Source organism: Symphodus melops (assembly GCF_947650265.1).
Source record: "Symphodus melops genome assembly, chromosome: 12".
NCBI classification, from domain to species: Eukaryota; Metazoa; Chordata; class Actinopteri; order Labriformes; family Labridae; genus Symphodus; species Symphodus melops.
The window spans coordinates 22426147-22439018 of NC_136702.1; the positions used below are offsets into that span (position 1 = coordinate 22426147).

Sequence of the window (12872 nt, forward strand, 5' to 3'; positions counted from 1 at the left end):
TGCTAGAGTCCATGAGCATGGAGGGGGTTAAAAGATTCACCATTGCTTACAGCCGAGCGCACTATGTGGCAAAAATTATTTAAGCAATTGCTTGTAAGAAATTTTAGAAACAGAAAAAATGTATCTCTTGAATTACTTTTTTGAAAACTTTTTCACAGTTATGGTTAAAATAATAAAGAAATACGCAATTTTAAGCCAATTTTGTTTTCTTTTATTGGAAGGAATCTCACAACCTGCCTCTCAGTGTTTCACCTTTTTAAAAGATATTTTGGGGCATTTTTGCCTTTATAGATAGAACAGCTGTAGAGAAACAGGAAATGCTGTGAGGAGCGAAGGACAACATGCAGAAAGGGCAAAGGTCAGATTTGAACCCGGAGCCGCTGTGATGAGGACTGACAGCCTCTGTACATGGGACACCCAGCCAAACCACCAGCCTGTCGCTCCCCACTGTAAACCTTATGAAGTATTTTCAACACTTTGTGTTCTTGAAGCCTGACTGTCTCTGACATCACGGCTCACACAGAGAATCCTCTCAGTAGATAAACTGACTTTTCAGCAGTTTAATTCACAGCAAAAAGAGCAGCTGAATTATTTTTCAGTATCACATCTGTATGTTATGTTCTTCTCACTCCAAAACTGTCTTTGTGGGTTTCTGTCCCAGTGTTTCGAACAGTAATTAAAACCAGATACTTTTTTTGTCTGTGCATGTGAAGAGCTGTAAACCAGTTTGTTTGTTCAGCAGGATCTTGTTCACATATAACTTGAAGACAGCACAGACATGTATCAACAAAGAGCCACGCGTTGATGAGACGAGTATTTAATCACCAAAAAAGTTTCAAAAGAACTTTTCAGGATGAATAAAAGTGAGCAGGGGAAACACTGTGATAATAATCCAAGATGGAGAATATGTTCCTTTTATGTAGTCCAACGCACTGAACAGAAATGCATTCATTTGTATACTTCAAACCATCTTTGTCATCAGAGCACATCAGTCAACAATAACAACAGCACTCAGACTGAGAATGTAAAAAAAAAAACATTGACTTATGTTTCTCCTAATGTTCTTGATTTCAGTCGTCAGTCTCCTCCCAGGCCTGTCATCCCTTCAGCTGGGAAACGTTGTCTATCGAGCCTTTAGGGTCCATTTTGTGCAGCAGAAAGTGTCCTTGCACCTGAGCAGCGCTGATCTCCGCGTGTGCAGCCAACGCTTGTTCTGCAAAACGCTCTGCCTCAGAGACGGCCGCGTCTGGGTAGAACCGCCGGAACATCTGCGTGAGCTGACCGTGAGTGCAGTGTCCGATGTACTGCTTCAGGTCAACACGGCCGGGTCGGATCAGAGCTGCGTCTAACCTGCGTGCACACAGAACACACGCATCACTGATAGCCAATATAAAACTTCATGTTGGTAAAACTCACTCAGTGAAACATCCCAAAACACATGAAGCCATGTTTGGTTGGAATGTTCTTTTTAAAATGGGATTCATGTCAACATGTTGTCATGTACTTACAGTTTCTAGATGGCGTAAAATCTGTTCAAATGTATGAAGGTGCATTATGCATGATTTGGTGTATTTTATGAGATTGCACATGTTTTGTAGTTTTATGTTTTTTTCCATTAATTAAAAATGAAGTGATGACAGTCCGGCTGCTGGACTCGTGTGAAGTTGTTTTGACACACAATATTTTCTATTAACACATTAAAGTCAAAACGATTTCTATAAAAATGACTTTATTCTTGAATTTCACTGAAAGTTATTTTCCTCTCTCATGTCATTGTGTTTTTGCTTCTTCCATACAGTACATCTTATAAATCGAATTCTAAAACGTCATCTTCAAACGGTACCTTTCGATGAAGTTGGTGGTCATAAAAACGATCCTGGCCTCAGATGAAGCCACTCCATCCAGAGAATTCAGCAGGCCGCTGAAGGTGAGTCTGCCCATTCCCTGGAAGGCCAGAGGGTCTAGACGGTAAAGAAAACCAGTCTGAACAACTGCTGCTCTACAAGTCACCTCGAGAGTTACATCTATCCATTGCTCATAAGGCTGACCCTCTTTGTACTCACTCTCTGTGGATGGAAGCAGCTCTCTGCTGACAAAGGCAGCATCCACGTCCTCCAGCAGAATGATGCTCTGCTGCGGCGCCACGCTCAGGAGGTGATTCAGCCGGTCGTCTGACAAACTTCGGTCACTCAGACTCATCAGACAGATGCTGTAACCCAGCTCACCTGCCAGCGCCGTGCTGAAATATGAAGAGGATCAAATCATGCACAAGTACTTGACCTATGATCTGTTTTCCAAAGCGTACTCACATAAAGCTGCTTTTTCCACACCCGGGGGGGCCGTACAGCAGATATCCTCTTCTGTAGGGGATCCCTGGGGGGGGGGACGTAAACATAACCATACAAATAACCATAGCAGAAAATACAGTATATAACTCCTTCTTGCTTTTCAAAACAGAGTAAACGGATTCATTCGTCTTTTCTCTTTGCAGTTTTCAGCAGGAGGTGTCTTGATGATGCATTCATGTGCATGTGATTAAAGGACTCCAGATTTTTGGGCCAGCTGTCTTTTTTAGCTATAAAATTTGAAAATAGTCAGTGAATGCATCATCAAGAAAAACGCTTTTTTAACAAGCAAGAAATCTCTTGATAATAATCCTGATGCATAAACATGAATTATATATCCAGCTGATACAAACGAAGCAGGTAAAGAAAACATCCAAACAGCATGAATAAACTGAGCGTCCAACAGCTCATCTACCTCTGTCTGTGTACCACTTCGGGTTTCCGATAAACTCCTTCACATCATCTACGATCTTTTCCCCGACGCCTCCCTCCAGGACCACAGAGCTGAGGGGCCTGCGTCGCCGTGGAAACCCAAAAGGTCGCCACTCAGCACCCATGGCCGTGTACATGACGGTCCGTCCCTCTTCCTGCTTCAGGGCCAATTCTCTGGCTGCAAAACATGATTATGAAACCTGCTCAAAGAGCTCTTAAAGGTAAAGAAAACAACAGTAAACATATCAGGCCTTTTACCTTCTTGTAATATATTAAAGAAAATCTGTCTGTCTCTGCCTAAAGCAGTGAAGGTCACAGACTCCCACGGCGTCCCAGTGTGCAGATCCACCATCTGCTTCTCTCTGGTTCTCTCCACCCTGATCCACTTCCTCCCATACCTGCAGGACACAATGATGAACACCTTTAGACGTTGTTGAACTTTTAACAAACAGCTGAATATGTGTCACTTTAAAATAAAATGATGCCGTTATCGCTGTTTTTTTATGCTAAACTTAAAGTAGTGTATTATATGAAAAACGTAATTAGCTAGTAAACAAGGATTCATCATATTTTAAACCTTGGACATACTTTGACATATTTTGAAGTCTACATGACTGTTAAGTACATAAACGTTGTGAATGGCTCCAGTAGATTGTTTCAATCTGAGGCTGAAAGAAGGATTGTGATGGCTGCAATATAATCTGTAGTGATACATGCATCCAATCATCAAAGTTCAGTCAATAAAAAGGATGGTTTGTTTATTATAGCTGCTGGTGTAACGGCTTCATCACTCTCAACAACTTTGGTGTGAATTGTCTCTTTACAATATTTATGAAAAATCCACAAATTAAACCCATTCAAGTCAGCACAGGACCAAAGACTGTTGTGTATTGATGGGTCAATATCACTGTTTATGTACATTAACACTGGACGTGTTGATGCACTGTAATGGCAGTGTTCTGTGTATCACAATCTGGGATCAATAAAGTACATTATCAATCTGAAAAAGTTTAATGTTGCTCCTTTTCTACAAACTGCAGTCTAGTCTACATAACTTCATGTACCCATCAGTCAGTGAAGAAGGGACCCAGAAGTAAAAACACCATTATTAACTTTTGAAGGTATTGGTGAATTGAGTATCTCTTCTCACCAGATGATGTGGTTCCCAGGGCTCGGGTGGAAGTCAAACTGTGTGTGAACTCGTCCACTCTCATGAGCCAGGTAGGATGTCTCCACGCTCAGGTGCTGAGTGTGTCTGGCGTGCTTGGTGATCCAGCTCAGCAGCCAGTGGTAGCTCTTATCTCTGCTGGGGACCTCCAGAGTGATCATGTAGTTCCTGCGGAAGAACACCATCCCCACCTGGGCTCCTTTCCTGGCCACTGCCAACGCAGTGCCGACACCAACCAGTCCAAAGCCAGCCCCAAAGTAGGGATTGTCCTTGAGGCCGTCCAGAAAGTCTGACAGGGGCATGCTGCTGGTCTCTGCACAGCCTCCAGTCTAATCACACTCTGGTTGATCTTTGTAGGAGCACAGAGCTGCAGACTCATTCAATCCCTGACATGTCAGATAGTTGGGAGATGTACCTGCAGTTTCTTCTGATCAGTGCTGTCATGTTAAATCCTCCAAACAACAACAACATCCGGGTTTATCTGGAGCTCCTGTGGCTGTGTTCGAGGCTATCCTCGTCTCCAGCGCGCACAGATAACCTGCAGACAAACAACTGAAGTCCTCATGTGTGCAGTGTGTGAATCTGCAGCAGCGACCTCTGCTTCACTTCCTGTGTTTCACTAATATGATTCCGACCTGTGTCGACATTAGTTCCTCCCTCCGTGATTATTTCATCGCAAACCAAGGTAGAAAAAAAATAAAAATAAAACGAGTGCATAGATAAAAATGAATGTCGGATGATGATGTAGTTTGTGCATATTGCTTTAAAGTGCACGGAGAGAAGTATGCACATGAATAACCAGGAGGAACTGAAGACTTGAGGAGATGCTACGGAAATGTCCAGCTAGCGTTAGCCATGATGTTCCATGTTATGACACCTTGTTTCATTGTTATAAATAGTTGGTAAAGTCTCGGCTGCAGTGCCTGAGTCTGATTGAAGTGTGCTGTCTCTCTTGCAGGATGCATGAGTGCATGCACAGAGCACAGTGTTTGAGGCTACAGCTGTTGATGTTCTGTTGTTCAGATAACATGAACAGGACAAACTCAGGCAGTAGGTTGAAAATGTGCAGGAGCACTTCAGCAGATTCAAAACTATTTATTTTAAGTGGTTGCCCTCCTACAAACAAGAACATTGTTATTCTCAAAAGGTCAATTGTGTTTTTAAACCACCATTATATGCATTAATACAAACTTTTAATATTTCTTCTGAAAAAAATCACAACAGATAAGTTATCAGTTTTCATTGCATGAAGAAAGAGGAACAGAGGAAGACCGTCTTTACAGCAGCATCGACCGACCCCTTACTCCTTGTCCTGTAAAGTCCTGCAAAGCGTCCTTGGTCACACAGGAGGAGATGGAGAGACACGTGCGGGGCCACACGCCCTTCGGCTGCTCTCAGTGTCAGTTTGTCTGTCAAAATGAAAAAGACATGAGCCAGCACCTCTTGGAGCACAACCGTCTGCACACTGTCCCTCAAGGTAAACAGATGCTTTGATACACTGATGCAGAAGTCTTGTCCATCTTTCCATTAAACCTGCACTCTATGTAAAATGGTTTGAAGCTGTAGTATCATTTCACATTCACTTTTTTATTTTTTTTTGTTCATAGGAGCTGAAACTGCAGGCACAGCTGTATGCACGAATGGACGGCAGCAGCCGGAAGTCGCCAGCAGGTCGAAAAGAAAAGTAATATCCAACTCAGCTTCATCATTACCAGAGGAGGAGAACGATGGACAACCTGAGAGGCAAAGGCATCGCAATAAAAGAGTGAAAAAGGCAGCAGAAGGGGTCGAACCTTCAGCAGTGGACACTCCACCACCGCCATCCAAAGGTACGTGTAGATTATAGTGAGCAGGTGTCGAGTTCATATCAAATATTACAAGTTAAATTAGAATATGCAAGTGGTCTAGAAGAGCAACTTAAATAAAGGTGACACACCGTAAAGACATAAATATACAAAGTTGTCTGCACTCTAAATCTCTCACAAAATGTTCACATCTTTATCAAAGTCTTTGTCATGTTTAAAAGTTACACAGTGTATTTATTATGTGCCATCAGAGTACCTTGCAGAGGGATCAGAGCGCATCTATCGTACACACACCTGCCCCAAGTGTCGTCGCTGCTTCAAGATGCGCTCCCACCTGAAGGAGCACCTGCATATACATTTTCCCGACCCCAGCCTCCAGTGTCCCACCTGCAAACGTTACTTCACCAGCAAGAGCAAGCTACGCGTTCATCAACTCCGTGAGGCCGGTGAAAAGCTTCACCAGTGCCCCCTGTGTGAGTATTCTGCTGTGGAGAAGAACGCCATACGCCGCCACCTCTCAAGCGTGCATGCCTCAGAAAACCAGGAGAGTCAGAGCTATCCTTGTCCCGCCTGTGGTCAGAGCTTCCTCCAGAGCAGATCGCTCAAGACTCACATGAAGACGCACAACATCCTGTCAGACAGCAAGCTGACGAGTTGCTTCCGAAAGGCTTGTTCTTTCCAGAGCTCGTCACACAAAGAGCTTCTGAAACACTCTGCGGAGGCTCACGGAGTCAGAGCGGTAGAGTGTCGCCATCACGCCTGCGCAGCCGTCTTTGAAAGTGAGACAGACATGCAGGCTCATTATCGGACACACCTGGCCTACCACTGCTCACAGTGTGATTTCTCCTGCTCCAACAAAGCCCTCTTCCTCCAGCACCAGCGGCAGGGTCACCCAGGGAGCGACAAGCTCTGCTGTGACTTCTGCTCCTTCGTCACGTTCAACCCCGTGGAGTTTGAGCAGCACGTTGGACACCTACACGCCAACGAGAAGATCCACAGCTGCCCTCAGTGCAGTTTCGTGACGTCCCACAAACGTGGGCTGAAGAGACACATGTTGATGCACAGTGGTGAGGAACACACTTGTTTTGTTCTGATGGCTTTCCCGCCTCACAGTGTCTCGTCTCTCCTCATCGTCTCTCTTTGTTTCGCAGGGGAGAAGCCCCACAAGTGCAGCCTGTGTGACTTCAGGTGCAGAGACGAGTCCTACCTCTCCAAACATATGCTCACTCACTCAGACAGCAAGAACTTCATGTGTGCTGACTGTGGATACGTCACTAAATGGAAACACTATTTGACTGTCCACATGAGGAAACACGCTGGAGACCTCAGGTAGGTAGTCCAGAAGTTTCTCATTCAACCTTTTTGGTACAATACTACAGGGACACATAATTATCCAAATGACGGATTGTTGTAAGCTATTATATGTACTTAATGCTGTAATTAAAACAAGCTTGAGGCCCCTTCACCTCCATTGGTAGTTACACACATTTAGCCTGTTTTTTTAAATCAATGCCTTTTCTAAAGACATTTTGGAGAATAAGTGAAATAGCTCCAGTAAATAGTTTGTTTCTGGCATCACCAAAAACCAAACTGGCTGTGACATAAACAAATGTGCCGACCAAAGTGAGTCCAATAAAAAAGTTCTTATCTGGGTGTTTGACAAACTTAAAGTGTTAAGTTTAAGTTTCTTAAAAAGTAATTCTAGGATCTCAGCTTCTAGGGAAATTGAGCCTTTATTGAAGATCCATTTTATTCACAGAGTTTATTCAAAGTTTTTTGGTTTCTCTTCGTAAAGCTACCTGATGAAACAAACATGGCAGACCCCAGCTGTTACGAGTCTACCACTGTCTTCGTCAACTGGCTATTTGCTTTTTTAGTGTTTGTGACCAAAGTGTTTTCATTTAGTTTGGATTTTTATTAAAATACATTTGGGGTCGCCGGTGGCGCAGCGGCAGTGCGCGCGACCCCACGTATTGAGGCTCAGTCCTCGCGCGCAGGCGGCCCGGGCTCGCGTCCGGCCCGTGGCCCACCTCCCGCATGTCTCTCCCCACTCTCTCTCCCCCCTTCCGACTCTATCCACTGTCCTCCCTCTATCAATAAAGGCAAAAAGGCCAAAAATAAAACTTTAAAAAAAAAAAATACATTTAAAGAAAATGAACCAATGAGGGTGAAGGTCGACAAGCAACTCCTGCGTTCTGCAAGATGAAATGACTGTAACAAAAGGAAAAGGGTACAGATGTTACTGGACTTGAAGTATAATTTAACTTGACCTTGAGCCCTGTATCTGTATGGATGTTGTTGGTACCATTTATATATTGTACTAAAAAAGTCTACTGAATCTAAATAAGGAAATGGGCTAATCTGGCTGCCTAAATTCTCCATACCCTAAGGTACCCACCTTTATGACAGCAGATCCACTCTGAACTTTTTGTTGCCTTAGTCTTTGGAGTGATCGCCCAAAAATGACTCACTCAGATTGTATGACACACTAGCTGCAGTAAAGTGTATGTAATGTATATTCTACCCATTCTCTGGGAGGAGGACTCGTGTTTTCATGACTCTCTGTCTCTTCTCCCAGGTATCAGTGTGATCAGTGCTCCTACCGCTGTCACCGCATGGACCAGCTCAACAGCCACAAACTACGGCATCAGGCCAAATCTCTCATGTGTGAGATTTGTGCTTATGCATGCAAGCGAAAGTTTGAGCTCCGTAATCACATGTTGGTCAAACACTCCGGAGGAGAGAAGCAGCCGTCCGTCCATAAGTGCAAATACTGCGCGTACACCACCTGCTACAGACAAGCGCTGCAAAACCACGAGAACTGCAAACACACCAAGATCAAGGAGTTTCGCTGCGCGCTCTGCTTTTATTCCTCGTTCAGCAGCATCAGCCTCTTTCTGCACAAGAGGAAAACTCACGGGTACATACCAGGAGACAAAGCGTGGCTCCAGAACTACGCAGCCAAGGAGAAGGAGAGGAACTCTACGGAGTTCATGCAGGACTTTTACAAGAAGCCTTCAGCAACTCAAGAGCAGCCTGACCGGTCAGCTTGTGAAGGACCTCCGACACCTCAAAGAGAACAGGCGGATCTTTTTTGCTCAGCAGATCAGAGCGCCAAGAAAGATTGTACAGATGGTTCAAATACTGCTGATGTTTTTGACGTCGGTTCTCAAGAGGTGGCTAATGAAGGTATTTCAGATGTTCCCACATCTGTGAACACTTCAGAAGAGTACTGCACTCTTGTTCTAACAACACTATCAACCAGCGACTACCAACATGAGGAAGAAAACTGTGCAAAGCAAACTCCAAGCTCAGATGACGGGCCTGACACATCACACGAGAGAGCAGACCCGTCTGCATCTTCATCTGAAGTAGACGATGCAGAATGTGAACACAGTGACACAGATCAATGTGAGCCTCCAGATGATGGTACACGTCATCTGGTTGAAACTGGAGAACATGTGACTCAAACACCCGAGATGGAGAATGATGACAAAACAAGCAGTTCTTCTCCTCCGACAGAGAGAGGTCCGCCTCTAGAATCTGAGATACGCCTGAAAGAGATGAAGAAGCATGACCGGGACCAAGCTGAAGCCATGCTTCTGGACGGACGAGTGCAGATGGTTGTGGAGCCGGCTGAAGACGTTTATCGCTGTGATAAATGCTCTTATGTAACCAGTAAAGAGAGTTCTTTAAAGAACCACCGGCAGGCTTTGTGTCACGGTAGGACAAAGGGACATAAGTGCCAGTCCTGCGGTGCACAGTTCAAACAGAGGAGAGGTCTTGATAGCCACCTTGCAAAGAAATGCCCAGCTGTCCAGCGAACGACCAGGACATTTGTCGGTGTTTTGAATACACGTTTGACTACAGATAACGACTCAAGCGTCAGTCAGGGAGGATCCAAAGAATATCAGGAAACAACTTCCATTCAGACAGAAATTCTTCCTTCCTCACACAGAATTAGCACAGAGTCACATGATCAGCGGGAAGAGGGCGTGTGTACAGTTACACCGAACATGAAAGTCCTTAAACCTTCAAGTGAGTCAGGACTCCAAAACAGGAAACGACAGAGAGGGAAGGTTTCAGAACGTGCACAAAAGAAGTGTTCAGGAGAAGGCAGTGAAAAGACTGCTCCGCTGCATTCCCTTCCCTCTGGAAAAGATGGAAAATTCAAATGCCAGCTGTGCAGTTTTTCCTCAGTCAAGCCTGCAACACTTGAGAGACACCTCTCAACATGCAGAAAGAGCTTCAGGAGAAGAGAGAATCAGGAAAGGTCAGCATTAGACGACGAGGGAGGCAAAGAGTCTGTGCAAGAAAAAGCGGACGTTGTTAAAAAGAACAGTGAGAAACATCGAACCTTCTCCTGTCCAAGCTGCGACTTCAAGTGCAGACAGAAAAGAGGCTTAGAAAGTCATCAAAAGAAAGGCTGCTTTAAACATGATGAAGTCAAATGCACCAGCTGCTCATTCGAAGCCGAATCGAGACTCTCTTTGACCCGTCACATCCTGAGCGTCCATGACAAAAAGAAGTCTGCTGTAGCTGCACGTAAACGTTTGCACTGCCAGCAGTGTGCCTTCACCTGCAAACAAGAGCGATGCATGGCGCAGCATGTTGCTCTGAAGCACAAAGGTGCACGACCTCACCGCTGTCGATATTGTCCTTTTAGCACCACGAGGCGCTATCGCTTGGAAGAGCACGAGTCTCTTCACACAGGAATCGGCCGTCACAGTTGTGACGTTTGCGACAAAACCTTCGGGACCGTGACCAAACTGCGTCAGCACAAAATACGTATCCACGACAAAGAGCCCACACACTTCTGCTCCCTGTGCGACTTCAGCGGCTACGCGCTGGACGATGTCAGGCGGCACAATCTCAGATGCCACACGGGGGAGTTGCACCACTCCTGCAGCCACTGTGACGCACATTTTAGCTCAGAGGTTGCCCTAAGAAACCACTGTAAACGTGTGCACAAGCTCCAGGTCTCTTTTTCATGTCAGCAGTGTGACTTCACATGTAGCAGCCAGACCTTACTGAGGAGCCACCGGGAAAAGGAGCACCCGCAGGTGAAGTGCAGCACCTGCCAGGAAGCTTTTGAGACGAACGAAAGCCTCGAGATCCATCAGAGAATCCACCTGGCACATCACTGTCAGCTGTGTCCGTTTGCTGCCAAATCAAAGCAGCTGTTAGCCCGACACCTTCTGAAGGAACACGAGGACGGCTCTCCGGAGGACAAGCCTCTCCGGTGCAGCGCCTGTCAGTTTGCGTGTCGGTTCCAGCTGGTGTTAGAGCAGCACCTGCGCTCACACGGAGGAAAACGTCTGTACAAATGCACAGACTGCAAGTATTCAAGCAGGAACAAACAGAAGATCACGTGGCACATCCGCATACACACCGGAGAGAAGCCGTACAGCTGTGAGCAGTGCAGCTACACCTGCACCGATCCGTCCAGGTTAAAGGTAAGGGACCGACAGCTTGTTGCTTATACGGTTCATAGTAGTTCATCAGTGGTCAAAGTTATTGTTTGTTCGTTTTTAAAAGAAATATCAGTACATATCTTGGTCATGCTTTTTGAGTTTTCAAAGCTCACTTATCAAAAAGTTTAAATGTTCAAAAACTCTGTAACTATATAAATCGTTGAATACATAAATCCTTGCACTAAGGTTTCTCTCTTTTCTTCCTGCAGCTTCACATGAGGGTTCACCAAGAGGAGAAGAAGTATCTGTGTCCGGAGTGCGGCTACAAATGCAAGTGGGCAACTCAGCTGAAATACCACATGGCCAAACACACAGGTACCAGATAAACATGAAGGCTGAGGAGTGGGGAACTGCTGTACTTGAACATTGTATTGGTTGGATCGCAGCACTTGTCCTCCATCTGTTTTATAAGTTAATACTGTACATAGGATATTCATTGAGATTTGTTTTAACACAGTATTTGATCTCATTTCAATTCACGTTTAGATAAAAGGTAAGGAGGTTTGTTTTTCTTTGAGTCGTTCTGTCGATTAGAAATGAGCGGCGATTTGACAACATTTCTAGTGGCTGTGGGACAATGTGACGAAGACGTTCACGCTTCTCCTTTTTTTGACATTTGAGTCTTAAAAAAAGTAAATTAGTTTAACAGCACAACAATAATTCAGTTATTGAAAAAGGAGCTGCAGCAATAGTGGAACAAATAGTTTTGTTCAGTGGATACCGTTGGCAAAGTGGTCTGTGCACGCGCCCCATGTACGGAGGCTGTGAGTGGCCATATGTTGTTGTTGTTGTGTGTCTCTCTCTCTCTCTCTCTCTCTCTCTCTCTCTCTCTCTCACACAAAAAGCCCAAAATTACATAGTTTAGGTGAAAAAATCTGTCGCTATAAAAAACACATGTTATATTATTGGAATAATCAAGAATAATCATATTCATTGACATGTATTAATGTGAACATATTTCTTTAACTTGAGTGAATAAGGTGTATTTCTCCTCTGCAGGAGACAAGCCGTATACCTGTGATGAGTGTGAGTACCGCACCAACAGAGCAGATGCTCTCCGTGCCCATCGAGACACACAGCACTGCAGCCTGCGCCCCTTTGTCTGCGAGAAGTGTGGTAAAGCCTTCAAGACAAGTTTTGTACTGAAGACCCACCAGCGTCAGCACAGCGACGACCGGCCGTACGCCTGTGGATTGTGCAACAAGGCCTTCAGGTGGCCGGCCGGTCTCAGACATCACTTCCTCTCGCACACCAATCAGCAGCCTTTCTGCTGCCGGCACTGCTCCTACAGAGCCAAGCAGAAGTTTCAGGTGGTCAAACATTTAAAGAGGCATCATCCAGAGGTGTCAGCAGAGCAGGGCGTGGTGAGGGACTCTGAGGCACGGAGTCTGACCCTGAAGGAGGCCATGCAGGAGAGGCTGGAGGAGAGAGAGGCAGAGGAGGAGGAGGATGGAGCCGCTGAGGAGGGACAAGAGGAGGAACATGGAGTAGTGAAAAGACTTTAAGAAGTGACCCCTGGAGAGCGTGCACAGTAAAGGCAGGGAAATAAAGAAGTGTTGGAGACACACAGTTCAGCAGCAAATCATAATCAATCGATCAAACTTCATTTATATAGCATATTTATCACAAGGTGCTTTACATCATCATA

The 12872-nt window shown here is 45.2% G+C and overlaps 2 protein-coding genes across 2 annotated transcripts; one reads left to right on the forward strand and one right to left on the reverse strand.

Moving 5' to 3' along the window:
- Window positions 1–795: 795 nt before the first annotated feature.
- On the reverse strand, window positions 796–4571 carry bcs1l (BC1 (ubiquinol-cytochrome c reductase) synthesis-like). Its single transcript, XM_079358355.1, has 7 exons — window positions 3928–4571; window positions 3036–3175; window positions 2761–2955; window positions 2310–2373; window positions 2064–2239; window positions 1844–1961; window positions 796–1350 (listed from the first exon to the last, which is right to left on the reverse strand). The coding sequence occupies exons 1-7, from the start codon at window positions 4245–4247 to the stop codon at window positions 1098–1100; spliced, it is 1266 nt and encodes a 421-aa protein (XP_079214481.1). The 5' UTR covers window positions 4248–4571; the 3' UTR covers window positions 796–1097.
- Window positions 4546–12847, forward strand: znf142 (zinc finger protein 142). The gene is made up of 9 exons (XM_079358353.1): window positions 4546–4630; window positions 4904–4995; window positions 5266–5422; window positions 5553–5774; window positions 6002–6817; window positions 6902–7079; window positions 8329–11206; window positions 11434–11539; window positions 12224–12847. Exons 3-9 carry the CDS (start codon window positions 5299–5301, stop codon window positions 12727–12729), a joined length of 4830 nt encoding a protein of 1609 aa, XP_079214479.1. The 5' UTR covers window positions 4546–4630; window positions 4904–4995; window positions 5266–5298; the 3' UTR covers window positions 12730–12847.
- Window positions 12848–12872: the final 25 nt, after the last annotated feature.

Excerpts from the sequence above, each read along its gene's own strand:
- bcs1l (XM_079358355.1), bottom strand. The coding sequence starts at position 4,247 with ATGCCCCTGTCAGACTTTCTGGACGGCCTCAAGGACAATCCCTACTTT. Across the intron at positions 2,956-3,035 it reads CTTTAATATATTACAAGAAG|CCAGAGAATTGGCCCTGAAG; the intron begins GTAAAAGGCCTG and ends CATGTTTTGCAG. Across the intron at positions 2,240-2,309 it reads TGTGGAAAAAGCAGCTTTAT|CACGGCGCTGGCAGGTGAGC; the intron begins GTGAGTACGCTT and ends TTCATATTTCAG.
- znf142 (XM_079358353.1), top strand. The coding sequence starts at position 5,299 with ATGGAGAGACACGTGCGGGGCCACACGCCCTTCGGCTGCTCTCAGTGT. Across the intron at positions 6,818-6,901 it reads ACACATGTTGATGCACAGTG|GGGAGAAGCCCCACAAGTGC; the intron begins GTGAGGAACACA and ends TTTGTTTCGCAG. Across the intron at positions 7,080-8,328 it reads AAACACGCTGGAGACCTCAG|GTATCAGTGTGATCAGTGCT; the intron begins GTAGGTAGTCCA and ends CTCTTCTCCCAG.